Source organism: Carassius gibelio, chromosome A22 (genome assembly GCF_023724105.1).
Source record: "Carassius gibelio isolate Cgi1373 ecotype wild population from Czech Republic chromosome A22, carGib1.2-hapl.c, whole genome shotgun sequence".
NCBI lineage: Eukaryota > Metazoa > Chordata > Actinopteri > Cypriniformes > Cyprinidae > Carassius > Carassius gibelio.
Window position 1 is genome coordinate 13441869 of NC_068392.1, and position 20505 is coordinate 13462373.

Here is a 20505-nt window from a genome sequence, read left to right on the forward strand (position 1 = left end):
AAATCACCAAAGACGTCTTGGAAAAACTTTTTACTGGACTTTTTTTTGGGTTGTTTTATAACATCACTTTTTTTTTGCAAAGAGCTGCTGAGAAAAACAGACATCTCACTTTCTAACAAAGAAAGAAAAGCAGAAGAAAAATCTGATCATCTTCCGTGTGCATGAGAGGGAGTCTGGATCTGGCTGGGCAAACAGTTTCACAGGAAGTGTGCGAATCTCTGGCATGATCACCTAAGCTCATCAGCAGAGTCAGGCTGCACTGCCTCAGTCCGGACCGCTCAGACACACCTCGCACTCATGCCCCATCATGCACCTGTCATGACAGGTTGGCAATGTTGGCCAGGAAACGCTTGGCCCACCACTCCTCTAGATCAATAGGCACAAAATCTGAAAAAGACAGAGACTGGGTGAGTTCTTTGAGACATTTGAATTAAACAATAGCACAAAAAATCTATGGATTTTTTTTTCTTTTGTAGTGTGAAACAGCTCATTTTGTGCTCCAGAAGCTAATTCATACAGGTTTGGAACGACATGAGGGTGAGCAAGTGACCATTTTAACATGAGTTTGAAATTTGACATGAAATTGGATATTTGTATATCTGGAAAGAAAGTAAATGGGACAGAAGTCCTAGACTGACTCTTCATGCCGGGATTGGGGCTTCTCTCTGCGTACTGAACCAGGCCTTTCCCGTTCTCCGGCTGGGATCCCTCTCCGAGCTTCTGTTCCACCTCCTGCCAAGCTGCGATCATAAGATATTGTATCAGTTTAAACTCACAATTCAGTCCTCCACCAACTAACACCTTAAAGAGTCTCAAATCAGAGAAGAAATCTTACATTCAGTCATGGTATTTAATGTTGCATCAATTGCAATAAAAACCCAATGTATTTTGGTCTTGTTTTCCAGTTCAAATATCTACGTTATTAAATCAAGATACATTTACTTGAAATGCAAAATGATATGAAGTCTTGTTTACTAAGAAATTAGGTGTTTATGCTTAAAACAAGAACAAGTATCTGTCAACGGTGTGAAACTTTTCTTCCCTTTGAATTATTTTTGTACCATAATTGCAATCTGTAGGAAGTAGTATCTCAAAGTTTAAAGTGCCGCTTGTACAACTCCTTAGGTTTCCTAGACATTTGCATTTATAAAACCTGCTGATGTTTTATGTTCCCTATGTTTTGTCCTCTTTTCTCTTGACTAAAGCAGGTTTACAAAACATTAAGATTCAGTTGACTAGCCGGTCATTGTACAAAAGAGCATAAAACCTGCCCTTGAGGGCCATTGCATCAGCCGCAGGAGGTGGAGCTGGAGCCTGGCCTGTGGACAAACACCCTCCTCCTGAAGATAAGAGTTGCCCTGTTTCACACGAACTCTGCTCAACTTACCTCACTTATAAAGTACATTCATACGAGTCTGAATCCCAGGCTCACACAACTTTAGTTTGCACACAATTAAACTCTGGAAACTTTAATGAAAAGTAACAAGACAAGCTGCAAACTTGTACCAACTTCAAGTAACGTGAGAAGCCTTGAATCTGGTCGGTCGCTCTTCAAAGTTCATTAAGGTCACGGTAACTGCTTCTCCAACCTCAGCCCTCCAAAAGGTCTCAAAGGTCAGGGATTCAATAATACTGCTGTTCTGGAAGATGAACTCACCCTCGTAAACAAACCGAACATTTTCCTCGTGTGCTGGGGTGAATCCATCACTGGTGTTTTCGGCTTTCGGAGAGGTTGATCTGTGGAACCGCTTTCCGTTCAGCCGGTGAAATACAATCTTAGGCGCTGGTGAACTACAAACAATAGATCAGTATGAGATTTCAAGAATCATTCCTTGGATTTTTACATTCGGTCTCCTTCAGTTCCTGCTCCTTTTTTACATTGGATTAATCTCTCATTTGCACACTTTCAATTTAAATACAGATATTGTATTTATAAAAATAAAAAAACATTCACTTTCTTTACATGGAAAAGAGTACATTATTTAACTAAAATACTAATTCAGATTTCTAACGACTAAGCGCGAATTTTGGGGTGTACTGTTCCTTTAAGTCCTTCATTACGCAACGTCGCTTCTATAACAACAGCGACACGTTGTTATAATTTCAGCATAACAACACGCGACTATAAATTACGTTAAATTAAACTGGCGAAATCTCAAACTCAAATGACAGACAAACGCGACGTCGGTCGTAAAGTGTGCACGCGGAGCTACACGCTAAACGACCTTGTGGGAATATGAGGGGGGTGTGACAAGCATGTGCTCGCATTATAATAACCCCCACAGGTTAGTTATTAACATTTGCACTCAAATGAAGACGAATCCAATCTTCAAAAACACCGACAGTCCACGCGCTCTCGGACACGCGCACGCTACACTTGCAAGGTCACACACGGTGCGAGAAAAATACAAAACAAGCGACTTTGGCAAAAGTGTAAAAACGGGACGTCCTAGCTTATAAAAGAGGCTAAAATTTCAGGTACGGATAGTTTCAAGTGTGCTGAACGAAACGGGCACGCTTTTAAAGGCGCAGTTAAATCATTTTTAAGTTTCCTCAGGAAATATTAATAGGAGTAATACATATTAATGTAATTTATATAACTCACTCCGGTACGAGCCAGTGGCTTTGCTTGGGTTTCAGGTCGGTCGCTTTGCTCTCAATCTGTTGCGTAGGCCCTGCAAGAGACAGTTTCTGTTAATACGTATTTAAAGTAACTTAACGTAATGCAATTAACCTTGTTAAACAGACGCATGTGGTTTATTCTTAAATATCTACTATAATAGCGTTAAAAGAAGGTTAAAGCAGCAACGCACCGTGTATGGTGGACTGGTGAAATACCTGTTCTCCGTTGTGTAACAAATTTGCTGGGACCTCTGGTTATTGTGTACATCATGTGAGAGACGGTTTGTGAAGAGCCCCTTCTGCGCGACGTCTACGGATCGCTCAGAGCCAAAGTCACGATTGTACGCACGCCAGAAGACGTCACGCGCTCCAGCTTCAGTAGCCACCGTGGAAACGAAATCCGCCGTTCAGGCGCTCGCGACCGGCATATGCGAGTGGACTTCAGCGCCGTGCGTTGACTTGAGGTCAGTCAAGGTTACGAGCGTTTATTGCCCCGATTGCGCGTCGGATTCACGGTGCTGAGAGACTTTCTGAGCTCCGCTTCGGTCTGGACTCTTCTGTAATAAACTCGGACGTTCAGATCGCACCATTGTTCCGTGACGTCACGACACGCCCCCCGCGACGTTCAACCGGGGTCACCTTTCACCTACTCACCTTGTGGACACCATCAAACCGGCTCTGTGTACCATCTAAACACGGGTTTCATCATCTCTGCAAACATACAACTGATTAAACTGGAGGAAACACGAGCGTGCATTCGAGACCACGGGTGGCGCAAATGTGCGCGGCTATGACGGGTTTCGATCACCACGTGTGGAACCCTCCAGGCTTTAAACAGTTAGTTTGGGTCAAACCACACGGTTAATCTCGCTAATCTGCGACGCAGGTACTGAAGTTACACCTTTCACTCTCTTTAAACCAATAGGATTAAATATAACCAGAGAGAAGAGAGGAAAACCCGTCTGTTACACAACCACTGTTGTACAACAGTCCTTGAGATGCAACTACTGGGACAAAATGGCTGTTAATTAAGAATTGTATTTTATTCAAGCATAACCACCAGATAAAACAGGAACATGCCACTTTCAAATAAACCTGAATTAGTATTATGTGTCCAACGTTTGGTAGCTGCCTCAGATCTTGCCTCAGATCAAGACCTGTTGCTCAGATTATAAATGTATTGACCCCCTGTTACAGTATATAACTACAGAAATCTGGTTTTATGTGTAACCTGTCAATTAGCTATCAGTACCAGACTTGTAAGCATGAATTAAACCCAAATAGCAAGGTATACACAGCTAATTACATGAAGGTGAGAAAAGACATACATTCTGTAGCTTAAGCATTTTTTTTTGAATGCTCCATTTCTACACAATTTAAGTAGCAATAAAAGAAAAGTAGGTATAGTAAATTACCTTCTTCAATAATGCCATTAAAATGGAAATAATACAATGATATATCTATACAGTCAAATTGGCTCACCTGAGTGGGTGTGTACAGTACATTCGAACGTTGATATCTCCAATATTATAACAATGAAAGCATTTTGTAACCCTGTAAATTTCAAGTCTCTACAGCATGCTTCCTTAATCAAAACAATTCATTAAAAACGCATATTTTAATATTTGAAGGGAAGCAGAATAGTTTAGTTGCTTGAATTAGTGAACCAGTGATTGTACAATGTGGCTTTCAGTAGTGAGGTTCACAGTCCTCTATGAGACTGTCAGTGATGTAGTTGATCTTCAGTAGTTGCTGGTAGTACTGCTTCTCTACAGCCGTGTTCACCGTCCAGCCCACCACCTCTACACCTCGGACTGCCCAGTACTGCACATAGTCCCTGTTGAAAGAACAGTGACTGTTTAAAAGTGCAATACACACTTATGTACTATAGGTGGCGCTGATGACTAGATCAGCTTTGAATGTTCCTACACAGATACAGCTGGATTCATTTCTATAGCCCCATTCACACTGCACGTTTGACCCGGAAAATAACCGGAACATTGCCGGGTCGCCTTCTGTGTGAATGCAAACATGTCTCGGAATTGATCTCGGGTCGGGGACCTAGTAACATTACCGTGTTCAGTCCAGAATGAGTGTTGTGTGAACAAAACCCAGAACCAATGCCATAAAGGGTGTCGTAGTGATGACTCGTGTTATCGTGCAACTCTTTTACCAGGTGTTTTGGAGTCAGATCAACGTTCACAACAAAAAACAATGTGCACACTGTCATGAATCCGCGCTGAAGCTGAGATCGTTCGCTAGCTTCAGTGAAAGTTAACGTGCCTAGCGTTTAAGACTCTTACATTACACGTCAGTACATTACATGTCTTTACGGGACCTTTACGGGTTGTTTGTGAATGCACACAAATATTCTGGAAAATCACTGGCAGTGTGAAAGTGCAAGATCTAGCGACCCGGGAACAATTGCCAGGACACATCACCTGTGTATTTTCCGGAATCGCAGTGTGAAAGGGGATTAAGTTAAATGAAGTGGTTGCTTTTCTGTAACTGGCAGATATGCACTATTTATTTTACGCCTTGCGTTAATGTAATACACATAATGACATGACTTCACAATAATAAACTATAAGTAGCAATAACGTCATGGTGACTCACGGCGAGATGAAGTTCTTCTGCACCAGGAAGGCGGAGACCCCACACAGGTTCCACAGCAGGTGATGATGAGCCCAGTCCAGGAGCACGTCCAGCACCTGCATCCAGTGGTGCTTCCATGCGGATGAGAACCGGTGCGTCCCGTCGCCCAACCGACTCAGACTCCACGGCCGATGGGTCAGTGCGGTCACCACATTCTGATCCGCCTGTCGCATCTGGAAAAGATCAGCCAATACACTTTTATATTAGTGTAGAATTGTTTAAAAAAAAAAGAGCAAATGCAGTCGGACTGGATTGTGTTACCCTATAGATGACTTTGGGCTCAAATGAGCAGACGATGCTTGTGTTGTAGAGCACTGGATACTTCCGGAATAATTCTTTCAGTGTTTTAGCTGCCTGTGGATAACCGATACATGAAAGCATTAATGTTTTGGATTCCCAATGCAAGAATCATTAAAGATCAGAACCTGTGGATCAAGATTGTGGTGCACAGAATGGACCATTGTCAGTCGATAGTACCTCATCTGGATGACCTTTGACGTCAAAGTAGATGATCAACTGGCGCTTGATGCATTCCTCTACTGCCTCCTGCAGCGTTGGAACCCTCTCACCACGGAAACGCTCACTGCTCGCAACCAACAAAAACATGCCACCTGCTGTCTTTAACTTTGTTTTTAATTATTTACTCTCTATGCATGAAACGAGGCTGTCTTTCTTCCCATCTAACCTGAATCTGTGTTTGGCTGCTGGGTCCAGTGTGCGCAGTTCAGAGAAGAGCAGCTTGCTCAGTGGTCCTGATCCGTTGGTAGTTCGGTCCACAGTGTCATCGTGCATCAGTATGGGAACCCCATCAGCCGTGAACTCCAGGTCCAGCTCCACACCCGTGGCTCCATTCTCACTCGCCTGTCACTCAGAAATGAGAGTTATTGTAAGAGGAAGAAACCAGTGACTGGTGTGAGATTTAAAACCACAGCTAATGCAATGCTTGCACAATGTTTGAAAAATACAAGAAATTAGCTTTTGAGGTTAAAAAACATGTGATGGTGATTTAAAGAGAGAAAGAAACGAAAATAGACATTTATATAACATTCAGTGTGCAGTAAAATAATATACATTAAATAATTAAATGGAACAAATGGAAGTACGCAAGTAAATAAAAGTTTAAAGTTATATACACATTTTTAAAACTTGGCCTCATAAATGCAACACATTTTATATAATTTAAATTATACATTGTATACTTTGAATATTGTTGGCTTCGTGCTCCTGTATTGTAAGTCGCTTTGGTAAAATAAAAAAGCATCTGACAAACGCATAAGTGCAAATTTTGTTTTGTAAATAATCTAGATTTGCATGCATATTTGCATTTACAACACTCCTCTGCTTTCGGTTCATCACGAGTCGGACATGTTTGAAAGAAACAATTCTCTGTTCAATCAGCCAATGAACCGCTCTATTTGATTCATTGTAAAACCATTAATTTAAATCAGCTGAACCGATTCACTGAAAAGATCCGACTCCTTCACGAATCGAACATCGGTGCTGTTTATGTGTGGTCTTTAAAAATAAACATGCAGTTGCTTTAAATGAATACTGCCAAGAGATATATATATATAAAAAAATTAAATAAAGATATAATCGACAATAAATAATGCAGTATACTATTCACCGCTCGTATAGCAGCTATGGTGTTCTCCGGAGCGTCGTGTCCTCCACCGCGGTGCGCTACCGCTGACACGCCGCCCGACAACACTCTAGACCCGGGCCGGAGCACCTGTCTGGCCCGGCTGGAGGGGACCTGGGGGAACCGGAACATCACCATAAAGAGGTAGAGAGAGCCCGTGAGCACCGCGGGCCAGACGGCGCTTCTGGTTCCCAGCAGAACCACGATGAAGACGACAGAGAACAGCGTGAGCTCATCTCCTAAATGAAGCATGATGAGAAAACGAAACTACACTATGACTGCAACTAATCAATCGGTGATCAATCAACATGGAGGATCAACGGTCAGCTACTCGAGCTATGCAAGATGAACAGATGAAATCCGCATCGGGTGTCATCAAAATGTTGACACCGCAGTGTACGGTCCCGAGTCATTCATTGTCCTTCAGCTGTATGTCAGACCGACTTGCATTTAAGAACTGTCATGAAAACTCTATTAATGACATCACGGATGCATTGTGAAATCGCTCGCGTGACCAGTTTTACTGCTGACGGCCTCGACACAATAAACAGCGTTAACTGATATTAATGACATCCTAAATTAAAGGATTTATACTAACTGTCGTATCTTGCCGAAACCTGTTTAGCCTGCCTGATGAGCTTAGAGCTCAAGATCTATAATATAAAATAACTATCCGATGCGATGTCTTGGTGGAAAGCTCCCATTGATTAAATAATATAAATAAATGGCTAATATAAGTAAATTTCTCTCTCTCACGCACAAATTATTTTATAAATTATTATTTTTAGATTAAAAAACAAAGAACATTACATTTGACAAGTTTTTTTTTTATTTTTATTTTTTTTCATTGCAACTCCTTTTATTATGAAGTGTTCAGCTTTACAGAAGCACTGGACAGGGTTAGTTCGTTCAAAACTGCATTAACGGCTCATTTTAGTACATTTTAAGAACTTATTTTGGCCATTTGTTTTGAGTGTTTTTTTCGTAAGTAATATGTCTCAGCTGCCTAGAACACGATTTGCAAATGCCTTTTAAACTGAGTTCATACAAGGATTGTCTCCTTTATTGTTTTTTTTTTTGGAATTTCAAAAGTATAGAAAAGTGTTTTTTATTGCGATAACAATAGTGACTTTTATTTTGAAATATAACTGACTTTGAGATGGTGTGTTCCAAACTGCATAAACTGTTGATATTAATATATTTTATATTATATGTATTATTGTGTACATACATAGGCCACTGGAAGTTTTTTTTTTTTTTGTCATTTAAAGGTGACAAATAAAGATGGTTTGTTAAAGTTTATTTAACATTCATGAAAAATGGTGTAGAGAATCACATATTATGATTTATTTTTGTAGGCCAACCTCGAAGTGCATCACTGTTGTTCCTTAACTAAAAAAATTAATAAAAAAATTCTATTGGCTTTTGGATTGCTGCAGAGAATAAGCTCTGTGACCAATAGAAGTTGACGGTTTCAACTTCTATTGTTAAATTCTATAAATAATTTTAATAAATAATTTTAAACGGTAACATTTTAACAGTTGAGAATATTAGATAGAAAATTAGAAACGCAATCAAATGTAATCAATTACATTTATAAATTAATTGAAATAGTTACACCGCTTATTACATTTAACATTCAAGAAACCGATTTCTTGATCTATAAGTTTTAACTGCTTTGATCTGTTTTGATTAGAGAAATCAGTTTCTTTAAAAAAAAAAAAAAAAAAAAAAAAAAAAAAGCCAAAGAGATGACTGGAGTTTGGTCCTTCAGAAGAAGAAAATAAAAGTTGTGATTACCCGAAGAGTAAATAAAAGATCTCTGGCACGAATGTGAATTAAATTAAACAGACTTTTGTAAGATGTGTGTGCTGTTTATCGGTTCAAATTTATTGTATATGACGTAGTTGGCAGTGCATCTTGCAAATAGTAGTTGATTTGCCAGTTAAATCTGCTTTACAAAAAAGGACTACTTTTCCCAGAGTGCACTTCGTGACAAATGCCAGAGGATCCGGAAGTTGCGTAGCAGTTAGCCAGCCGCTACTATTGGGTTAATATTTACCAACAGTCTGGAGGTGTGATTCTGATTCGGTCTTTCGCTTTGTCTTTTGGAACTTTAATACTTAAAAACGTAAGTTTACATTTTTTATTTTGTTAACCCATTCTTCTGCAGCGAGTTACCGTTCTGGGTGTTTTGCAGGATTGTGTTCCCTCGGTTGACGGACGGTGATGCTCCTGCTGGAGCCCTTGTCAGATGCATTAAATCTCATTATGGCTATTCTGGATGTGACAAGAGTGCTCACATCCTTTAAGTAAGGATGATGTGGTCATTAAAACTTCAGAAGGTGATAATTGTATTGAGATTAACAATGTTGTTGTTCAGGTAGAAAACATTGTTTCGTTTAAAGCTTTAAAGTTTGTTGTTTATGGGGAGTATGCCAAGAAAGAAAGCTTGTTTGGAGGCAATCTACACAAGTATATGACATCTAAGAGTCACAATTGGTTTTATGTATTTGCTTTTATATCACATTTGTGTTTTTTTTTTTTTTTTTTTTTTGCAGAAGTCATGTACCACATTGTCAGCTTTGCTGGCACTGAAGAAGTGGAGGTTGTGCCTGTAATCTGGGTGAAGAATGGTGTGTGTTTATGGCCTCCGTACGAGGGGGAACGAATTCAGAGAGCGGCCAAGTGTTTGGAGCAACCCCAGGAGTCTTGGTCTGCCTATAAAGTTACAATTATGTATACTGCAAGTATGTATACATCCTACAAAGCTTAACCGGTAAACAACTTTGTGGATTGTTCAGATTTGTTAATTCTGTCTTTCATAGATAATTACAGCGAAGCATGCCGGAAGCTGCCTCTTGCAGAACAGCAGACCGATCTCCAGTCTGAGGCTGAGCCCGACTCCCGGAGGCCTCCAAACCGAAAAATAAAGTAAGATTGTGTGTTTTATATAATGCAGATCTGTCTAACAGGTCCTTGTTTCATTGTGCAGTTAAAAAAAATAAAATGCACACTTCTTTAACATTACTTCACAACTGCAAATAGTGAATATGTCACTGAATATTTAACATACTACCCTTACTTCATCAAATGCATTAATTATTACATTTCTTGCCTTCCCTAAAGACGAAACAGGCGCCTACTGGATGATTATAACAGTGATGAGGAGGCTACCACACCCCTAAAACACAATTTGCCACAAGCCTCTCAAATACAGCCACTATCCAAAAGGATTCGTTCATCTTCTGATGAGCTACAACCAAGTCCTCTAGGACAAAGACAAACACAGCCCTCTGTTTGGCATCAAAAGTCCCCGGTTGTGACACAGGTTGCACAAACTTCAAGACCATCCTTGTTTGAGAGAAGTCCAGATAACTCTGAGTGGCATGAAAAAACTCAAGCAAGGCAAGCAAGAAGTTCAGCCAGAGCTTCTCGAGACGCCACAGAACATAAGAGTGAACTGACATGGCCACAGGACACGACTGTACAGTCTCCCGAACCGGCGGCACAGTTCCCACAGCATCATGAAACACTCAGAGCCCAGAGAAAAGCGCTCTCGAGCTGTGACCCATTCATAACATGTAAGACTCCTTTCTGTTTTCGAACATTTATTCACTGCTCACAAGCATGGGTGGTGTGCTAAACCTTGCAATTCCCGTGTTTGTTCTTTCAGCACTTCTCCATGACATTATAACTAAACAAGAGATTCTTATGGAGCAGCAGAGGAGCATTATAAGGATGGTGCAAGATCTCAAAGCCAACAGTGTCCGTGAGATCACAGAGCCTAACCATTTAAGTCCAAAACGGTTTCCGATGGAAGATCTCAAGTCAGTCACTTCCCTGGAAAGTGATCTTCGTTCCTGTCCGGAAACGAGATGTAAAGTGGTAGGTAACCGTGTCAGGTAATCGTAGTTGCCTACTGTTATCACTTATAAGCCTGATTGTAATTACTGTTATAATGAAATGGTTTGTGTTATTAGGGGTGGGCAGTATACCGGTAGACACGATTAACTGGTAGAGACTACATGGTCACGAAAACATATCATTTGCACACATTTTAGGCTTCGTGGTTTAAAAAAGTGTGAATGAAAGCAAAAGAGAGCTCATTTCGTTATAAGCACGCACTGTCTGAGAGACTGTATTGAACTGGGTTATTTTGGCCACTTTATTGGCGTTGAGAGGTTAAATGCACACACTTGTAAGTGTCAAAATGCCTGTCTTTGCAAGTATTGTCAATAACTCATCGTAATTTAGGTCTTAAGTGAAAGAAAATAGCTTAACAAAAAAGAAAAATGTATATTAGATCAGGGTAGCTCTTAAAGGGACCGCTAAATCGCTTTTATAACTTTAATAAGAAGAAATATATATTTAATTTACACTGTAAAGAATACACAGTGTTTTATAAATGATTTTTTTGATTATCTTATACATTGTATGTAGAATTTCTTATTTATTTGTTCTTTTTTTGTCCTGTTGCTTGCAATTTTTTGCTTATTCTTTTTTTAATCGCTGATTGTATGTTTGTTTTGTTTTTTTGTATTTAAGCGAGTTTTTTGTGATATTGACACTGGTGGCAAGAATTATGCAATTTCTATTGTATCGAAAAGTTAGATAACACAAAGACCTTATTTAAAGCAAAAATAATTATATCGTGAAATAGAATGACTCGTATTGCGATATAAGATTTTGGTCATTTCACCCACCCCTATGTGTGATTAATCTAAAACAAACTTTTTTACAAAAAAAGGTTTGTAAAAATGTAAATAATTGATCTCATTTGATAAGTCTAATATCAGTATTAACCAGTGCTAGATTTATCAGATTCAGTGAGATCTGAATCGCTTCATAACGGTTATCAACAAACCGTGTGCTCTGCACTTTCAAAGTCAATTCTATGAAACAGGAAACAGACCGAGGGAGTGGAGAAGATGAAGAATCCTGTCCCGTACAAAAAGGAGATCAACGGGCACAAAAGATGGGCAAACCCTGTGGTCCTAAATGTGGAAAGAAATGTACGGAGAAGATCCCGCATTCTCGGAGAAAAGCAATATTTGATGCCTATCAAGACATGTCACACCACGACAAATGGGCTTTTGCATTTCACTCCGTGACCCAATCATTGAAAACGCGTCTCACGACGGGAGGTCCCAGTCGACGCAACAAGACTTTTCAGTATCATCTAAATAACAGTCTCGGGCAACCTCAAGATGTTTGCAAAACATTCTACCTAACCACACTGGGATACCATCCGAAAAACGACAGCATGATTGTCAGCGTGACGGGCAACACGTCCAGCGCTGTTCCTCCTCCGGACCGCAGAGGGCGACACCCACCTCCCAATAAAATAGATCTGTCGCCAATTCACCGACACATTGAATCATTCAATCCAACCAACAGTGACCGGAAATGTGAACACGCTGAAAGCAGGCGATATTTATCAAGCGATGTAACCGTCATGATGATGTATAAAGACTTTAAAGGCAAAAGTGCAATTCCGTGTTCGTATGAAACCTATAGGAAAGCAATAAGAGACATGAATATAGGTTTCAAGAAACTGCATGAGGAAGATTGCAAAAAGTGTCTGGGATGTGATACTCATGTGAAGACTGAGCATCTCTAAAGCAAACCGTAGCAAATAAACACTGTGCTGAATGTAAAATAAGAGCATGATTCTATACAAGCCATGGTTTCACTTCACTATTACTGTGGCCAAAGCTTTAGCTACATTTTACGCCTCAGTGACCCATTTCAGATGTTTACGGTGTTAGAAAACAGAAAAAACATCTTCTATTGAGACCGTCTTTGTCATATTTGCTGTTTTGATTGGTTGGGTGGGAACAATACAATAACCTCATGTACAAATGTAAAATTACCATGTTTCACTTAGTTATAAAGCCACTCTCTATGGACAAACAAATCTGAACTGACAGCACTTTTATGAATTATTCACTGCATCACAGTGACATATCTGAATGTTTTCTATGAAAATGTGCAACTGCAATCACAGATGTCCATTGGCCAGGTTCCTTTTAAGGATGTCTTCTAGTATGCCCTTGAAAGTGTGCATGCACCCCTGACTGAGAAGGAAAACAGAATGAAGACTGTCATCATTTCCTCTAATTAAAGTGTATTCTAAATAAAGTGTATTTACTACATATAAGTGACATGAATTAAGTCCAGTCAGTGACTTTACATATTTATAAGACTGGCAGCATCATTTTCACAAAGTGGCCCAGTAAGTGAAAGATTTCCACTTTGAAGCCCACCTGTTCCTGTTTTAGTTTCTGATTGGCTGACTCGGGTTAATGTGACCACATGAGTTACCAAACAGCCAATCCGGCGACAAATCCGGCCATCTAAGATGTAGATGAGTTTGTTTCTTTATCAGAACAGATTTGGAGAAATGTTGCATTGCATCACTTGTTCACTAACTGATCCTCTGCAGTGAATGGGTGCCGTCAGAATGAGAGTCCAAGATGTAACCGAATGTTTTCATACACTACTGTACTTTATGGAATATGTGCATAAAATGTCTGTACAGTGTATCTATACATCGCATCTAATATTCATATTAATGTGTACATGGGGCAAGCCATTATGAAAAAAAATTCATATAAATAAGGGTAATAAAGGGAGTAATAACTTAGCAACGTTTTTGAGGGAATATCTCATATTTCATAGTAACATTTGATCTATAATTTATCTGTGATGTAAATTACATGATGATTGTCCTGGTGTCCTCTACAGAAGACATGTATGCCCTGTTTCACGACTAAAAGTCCAATTCCAATTTGAAACCCCATAACATTTTTCTGAGATATGTATTAAGACAAACAATTAGCCAGATTTAAATGATACTTACAAAACATGATCATATTTCCCTAAGAGTCATGGGTGCCTGGGTCCCAGGAGTATATACAATATAGATACAATATAATAGGCTTCAGTAGCTCAAACGGTATTTGCTTCAGATAAACTGTCTGCTAAATCCATGAAATATAATATAATAGTTTCATCAATTGTTTGAACACCATCGGAGCGATTGCTCTTTTCAACAGTAGATGTCAGTAAAAACTAGATCATCTCACCAAATCAAAGCATTGCACATTAAAACGGGCTCTAAAATCACTTGTAGCGTACCATAGACTCGCAGTACATTTAGCTAATTCATTGAGACTTGCTGATGGGCTGTTTTGACTTGTTGTTGTTGTTGTTCAACATCAGTTTTAGCGTGTTCTGGAGAAGTTCAACAGCGTCTAGATCAGGGCTGTCCAAACTCAGTCCTGGAGGGCCACTGTCCTGCAGAGTTTAGCCTCGAGACACCTGCCTGGACACTTCAAGTAAGTTCTTGATTAGCTGGTTCAGATGTGTTTGGAAGACTCTGGAAGACACCACCGAGTCTGGAGACCCCTGGTCTAGATGGTGAGTTTTCTTCAAAAAAACCTAAAAATCGATTCCTCTTTCTTTTGGCTGTTAGGCACAAATTCTGCTTTTGGCCATAAAACTTTAATAAAACTACTGTTACTTCTCAGAATTTCTCTCGGAGGCCCATATATTTTTATAACACTGAAAAAGCTTCCACTCGTGCTTAAGATGCAGGAAGCACATATGTCAGAAAACACATTCGTCATCTTTTATCAGCATATACACCTACTACATCATCTGAAAGCGTATAGCGATCTGAAGTACTTCCTGCTATTTATGTAAAAGTCAATGTGTTCTTAGTAATATGGGAGCAGCCTGCCATGTGTTTGATTAAGCATGTGTGTCCTGCACATAAGGAGACAATACTATATAACACACCTTAGATCGGACCACCAGACAAGCTGCTCCACCTAAACAAAGAAACAAAGACATTTTCCCTGTAGAAAACGTCCGAGTATTGAAAAGACCTTTGGCACCTTCATGGCTCTTTTATGTCTTGGAGTGCTCCAGAAACCCAATTTGACTTCTTTATTTCGTGCTGCCCATGATGACCGCCCACCTCTGTGTTTATTAGGGAAGAGCTTCCTAAGATCAAGCTTTGGCCCTGACTTCACCACTGTGCTATTTCATACTCAAAGCGAGTTCCTGTGCATATTTGGGACTCCAGAGTGATTGTCACCGGGGGCTCCATTCCCCTACACGTATCACAGGAATATACTTTCAGTCGATAATAGTGGCGGTGACATCACTCCGATCAATTGTTTGTCCACGGTTGAGTCGTCGAGGCTCAAATGTGTCGTCCAGATATTTTGCCCTCACATTGTTTTGTAGCTTGAATATTTTTGGCACTGCAATTTTGAGTCCCGTTTTTATGAAAGGAGAACCTTCCTGTCTGTTAGGATTTCCCCTTGTTTTCTCCAATGAACAGTTTCAATAAAATAATCAACAAGGGCGTGACAGATGGAGCATTTACTTTCAGAGAACCAGACTGAACCTATTTACAGGAGCTGACCTTGTTGAAAAACAAAGCAGGTTTAGGTGGTCTACCCGGTCAGGTCAAGCTGATATTTAAACATTTAGAAAATAATCTGCAGAGTAAACAAGCCACGTAATTTCAAGTACCATGGATGAGTTCCATGGTAAAATTTGAGGTTAGTGGTTTGTTCAAATCTGTAAGTAGTGTTGTAGTTAAGACCATCTTAACAGAGATCAAGTCAAGACCAACACCAAGACTTTTAGGGGTTGAGACCCAATCAAAAGATCCATATTTACCGCCTAAAAAAATCTAATATTTAATCAGTAAAAACAGTTCTAAGACACTATGTAGAGCTGTTACCAATCAAATGAAATGACAAAAAAATGAATCTTTGCACTGCATAGAAGATGCATCTAAATTGGCACGGTTACAATTACATAAATATTGTTGAAAGTAATGTTTTAAAAATAGCATTTTGAATATAGAAATATGATGGAAAAATTAATTGAATATGAAAATCGAACTAAATCCACCAGCTGGCTGGCAAATCACTTAACATGTGAGTCAGAGAATCATTTATTCAACCGATTCGTTCAAATCAGCTGATTCATTCAGTAACGAATAATTGCCATGTGTTGTTCGGAAACACAACAGTTGCTACAGATAGCTGGTTTTGTTTGGAACAATTTTTGTTGCCGCAATAAAAAAAAAAAAAAAAATTCTAAAATAATATGATTCACTTAATACTTCTTGCACTAGCGCTACAACACTATTAGCAGTCATAACAGTGATGCTAGTCTTTGCAAACACCACCAATTACTAGATGAAATTACATAAAATATGGTTTACAGTAGTGCCTTTAGTGCAGCATTGATTTAGCACAGCGGCGTCTGAATGAGCCTCTGTGACAGTAAATTCAGCCAGCTCTTTTCCTCCAGACGTTCTAGGAAACAGTCTCTGGGTCACCTGCACCATGAATCACATGTTGACGGGAGCCCGCTGCGTCTCTCTGCTGGACTATAATTAGAAACATGCCTCGCGCTGTGCGGAGGAAACAGTTTGGATAACAAAGAAAGGAAAGTGTTTACATCAGGCAGGCATGTACCGTGATTGCAGCTTGGCATCTCTTCTGGGACGTCCCCCATTCCTTCATTACCACACACAGGTGAAGGGCAAAGAGTGGAGGCCTCGAGGGGCACACAAACTCCAGCTCCAAGTCGACTAACGATGAATAATCCGTGACTAAATCGCACAAACAAGACTTACACACCAAGACACCATTCATGTATTGTGTAGCAGACGATTGAAAAGCCGTTAATAATGCGTACTGGACATTTGGAGGCTTTCTAAACATTAGTGTTGGCTTGACTGCCTGCTTTGCTTAAATATACAAGGCCCATAATCACAGGCGGGACGTGGAAACGGTTCTTAGATAGGATTTTACAGTTTCCCCCAAGATACAGGGATTGTTTTGTGACACGCATGCAAGGCAATGAATGACTCTCAAGGGTGGATCGAGTTATGAGCCGGGTGAAAAACGGCTCCTGCTGACAGCTTTCATGCACTAGCATTTCCCTGAGCCCTGCTGAACACCAGATGCACTGTACGGACATATATCAACCATGAGAAACAGAATACACCACAAAAGAAAATAAAGGTTTCGGAACGGTCACAGACACCTGCAAACGCTGATGTTTCTGTCTACAGTTGTTCTTGAAAAAGATCCAGTCTGTTGTCAATGACAGGTGTCATAGTAACAATGGATAGAGGTTATAAATTTGTACCTACTTTGTCTTGTACTGTAATTTTTTTACCTGTTCCATATGCTGGAAATATAGTAGATTCCCCATTCATACACAGGTTTATTGAATCTTTCGAATCATGGGTACTCTTGGCTGCTTTCGTGGCCCCATACACAGAGTTCTTACAGCTTTGTATCAGGGCCAGCATTTTCAGCAGTTTGAGCTACATTAGTTCTTCTGTGTGATTAGTTCTGATAAAACTAGCCTTCATTCCCCATCTGCATCAGTAAAGCCCTTTTCACACCGCCTGTCGGACCCCTCAAATTGGCGGAACACCATTTTCCCTTGGATTTTCACTTGGGAGTCTTCTTTTAAGATCCAAAACTTCTATTTTTGAGAGAATCCAAACATTTATTCCTGGTTTTGCCTTCCTTTTTTTTTTTTCAATGTATGTCTCTCATTCTTTTTCATGGAAGAATGATCTTAAAGATAGCAACTGCTCTATTTGGTAGATATTGCCTTATTTGGTCTGGTTTAAATTTATTTCATATAATTACTCATAACTTAATTCATCCTTATATGGCCAATTAACTGTCTCGTTTTAGTTTGATATATAGGAACATTCAGAAGACACATCTTATGAGAACTCCAGTCATGAATGTTCTGTATAAAAATAGAATTGTATTATTAAACTTGAGACTGCTATTTATTCATATTATTTAAAGTAAGTTTCCATATTTTTACATTAGGTAGTATGAACTAATAATGAACAAATTGAATTGAAATTAAAGAGAGATTAAATGCAGAATTAGTTATATTAACCAAGATTAACCCATTCTATAAATAGTGTTGTGAATTGTTGGTTCACATTATTGAACCATCCATAACGTTTCAAACCTAGCCTGTTGCATTAGGACATTCTGCAAAATGTTATCTTTCTGTATGAGGGAAAAAAGAAAGGACGTTTCCTAAGAAATTAGGAACTTTCTGTTTTCATACTTTTAAACTTGCAGATCACCAGATGTATGACCACAGGTCTGTTCTCGAGGCTGGATAGGTTCAGCAGGGTGTTCATAGTGAATACACCCAACCTTAGCTTGGATTGTTCTGTACACATATGTGAAAACACACAGACACATATGACAATACCTCTCTTGCAATTTACATGGTTCCTATTGCCTCGTTCTTTGACTTCCTTGATCTGTTCCTTAAAGTCGATAAATTTGATTTGTTGTGTTCTGTTTGGCGGCTGATTTCAGATAGCAGGTCCCAGGGAGTAGGTGATCCGGGTTCCCTGTGCTGAAAACGGCCCACAGAGGGCCAGTTATAGATCATTACAAGAACTGAATGGGACTGAGGACAAAGCCTTGGGGGATTCCTGCTACACTTAATGTTAGCACAATATACAGCTGGGGAAACAATTGTTTATTCATAGATGGTCTGTCTACAGACTCAAACATAAATTATGACATGGATCCATTGTGTAGTTCACTGATTGTGTTGCCATTAATGCACAACTGCTGCTAAACACAGTTCTCAAAAGAGCAGTGAATGTGTGTTCAGGTTTGAATGCACATATTTGTGTGCTGAGTCTGACAGACATTTCTGTACAAAGAATTGTTTCTGAACATGAGTATGCATGTAAACATGTTTGTCATCATCTATAAGGGTGTGTGTTGTCATGTGATTGGTGTATGATTATACATTTTTTTATATTTAAAATTAGCGTTTATTTTTCTATTTTAGGTATTTTTTTTATATATTACTATTTAAATTGATTTAGTTTTAGTCCATTTTATTTTTAATTGATTTCCAGTTCATTTTATTTCGTTTTTTTAGAGCTTCATGCATTTGTGGATGGCAATGTTAAGTATTTATATTCTATTATATTAATATTTTTAAATTAGCTTTTATTTTGCATTTTTTCAGTATTCATTTACATTTTGGTTATGTTTTAAAATATTAATTAATTATAATATTCTTTTATTTTCATTTTAGTTTTAGTAAAAAAAATTCAGTTTGTAATTTTAGTGCTTCAACTTTAAGTCAAATTGTTTTATTTAATTGAAACAACATAACATTTCTAATTGCCTTTAGTGTAAAAATTTAATGGAATATTAAGTTTTTAAAAGATAATCCTTTTAGTTAACTATAATAATCTTTGCTAGTTTAATTGTATTATTTTGCTAAATGTATGAATAATATGCAATATAATATTTAACATTTAAATGTAAAATTAATTATTTGTATTATTTTTTTTTGTTTGTTTAGTATATATATACGAGTGCAGGATATAAAATGCAAAATAAATTATTAAAAAATGCTAATTGCTCATGAAAATATCATGCCAAGGTGTTGCTAGGTGGTTTTGAGGGAGTTTTTGTTGATTTCTAGGTGGTTCACTAGTGGCGTTATAATATTCTGGTGTCTACATCTGGCTCAATAATCTTGCCAGGTAAAGAGTATTGGGATCATATGAGTAGCAGCAAGGTATTGGTTTATTTGATGCAGGCCAGATTGAAACCAATGTGGTGTAAGCACCTGCTCGACCACTATGCCACGACTATATTCTGTTCTTACCTATATTCCCCCATCTCGCTCGCTGTCTGATTAGTGGACGTGTGATTCTCCTCTCATAACTCCCTGTGTCTGCTCTCTGTCTCTGGTATAATGTGTGTTCCTGTATTTGTGGCTCTTCCTGTCTCCAGCTGTCACAGCGCTGCAGTCGCCAATGCTTCCGGAGAGTTTAGGTTGGCGGCAATGGCCTCGTTAGGGGGTACACACACAATGCACTCACACACTACACACCCAATAACTTATTGTGCTCAGAACCCATGTGGATTCCTCCTTCCCAATCTCACTGATCAGTGAGTCTCTGGGGAAAGAGAGGACTTTCCCTGGTAAACACTGATGCAGGTAAACAGCTCTTGATTCTTATGGGCAGAGCCATCAATACATGAGCATGAGTTGGTTTTCAAAAATAAGTGAAGAAATCTAGATTGTTCTATCCAAAGAAATATTGTATTATTTAGCACATATCTAAATATCTAAAACATATGTCTGAAAACATGCATATAAAAATATGTAATATATTTTTAATGCATTAAAACGTTCAACTATTTAATGCACAAAATAAAGTTAAAGGGTTAGTTCACCCAAAAATCAAAAAGATGTCATTAATGACTCACCCTCATGTCGTTCCAAACCCGTAAGACATATTTTTTGGGCGAACTATCCCTTTAACATCAACTTTTAAAGTCAGAGGTATTATTATTGCCTTTATTCTCACAATATTATGATTTAAATCTCATATTTCTGCAACTTTTTCATTATGACTTTGTGTTAAGCAGCGGGATCCCTGGTGAAAAACTGCATTACCCATGATGACGTGAAGAAGATTCCACCAATCAGAGAGTCGCAGTGAGCAAAACATATCCATT

General features: G+C 38.9%; 3 protein-coding genes across 6 annotated transcripts; 1 reads left to right on the plus strand and 2 right to left on the minus strand.

Annotated features, from left to right (window-relative positions):
* Positions 1–15: 15 nt before the first annotated feature.
* On the minus strand, positions 16–3350 carry LOC127943083 (MAPK regulated corepressor interacting protein 2). Its single transcript, XM_052539226.1, has 5 exons — positions 2839–3350; positions 2606–2675; positions 1658–1791; positions 639–740; positions 16–387 (listed from the first exon to the last, which is right to left on the minus strand). Exons 1-5 carry the CDS (start codon positions 2891–2893, stop codon positions 317–319), a joined length of 432 nt encoding a protein of 143 aa, XP_052395186.1. The 5' UTR covers positions 2894–3350; the 3' UTR covers positions 16–316.
* Positions 3351–3644: 294 nt separating this feature from the next.
* On the minus strand, positions 3645–7497 carry LOC127943082 (glycerophosphodiester phosphodiesterase 1). The gene is made up of 6 exons (XM_052539225.1): positions 6905–7497; positions 5963–6138; positions 5755–5860; positions 5539–5631; positions 5239–5450; positions 3645–4459 (listed from the first exon to the last, which is right to left on the minus strand). Exons 1-6 carry the CDS (start codon positions 7169–7171, stop codon positions 4312–4314), a joined length of 1002 nt encoding a protein of 333 aa, XP_052395185.1. The 5' UTR covers positions 7172–7497; the 3' UTR covers positions 3645–4311.
* Positions 7498–8781: 1284 nt separating this feature from the next.
* LOC127943080 (uncharacterized) lies at positions 8782–13568 on the plus strand. 4 transcript variants are annotated; one of them, XM_052539222.1, is made up of 7 exons: positions 8782–9050; positions 9120–9264; positions 9481–9669; positions 9748–9853; positions 10049–10503; positions 10596–10807; positions 11826–13568. In XM_052539222.1, exons 3-7 carry the CDS (start codon positions 9486–9488, stop codon positions 12540–12542), a joined length of 1674 nt encoding a protein of 557 aa, XP_052395182.1. In that variant the 5' UTR covers positions 8782–9050; positions 9120–9264; positions 9481–9485; the 3' UTR covers positions 12543–13568. The 4 variants fall into 4 exon arrangements, with proteins under 4 accessions (XP_052395182.1, XP_052395183.1, XP_052395184.1 ...); XM_052539223.1 differs by having other exon boundaries at positions 9120–9231; XM_052539224.1 differs by having other exon boundaries at positions 9120–9231; positions 9484–9669.
* The last annotated feature ends 6937 nt before the right edge of the window (positions 13569–20505 follow it).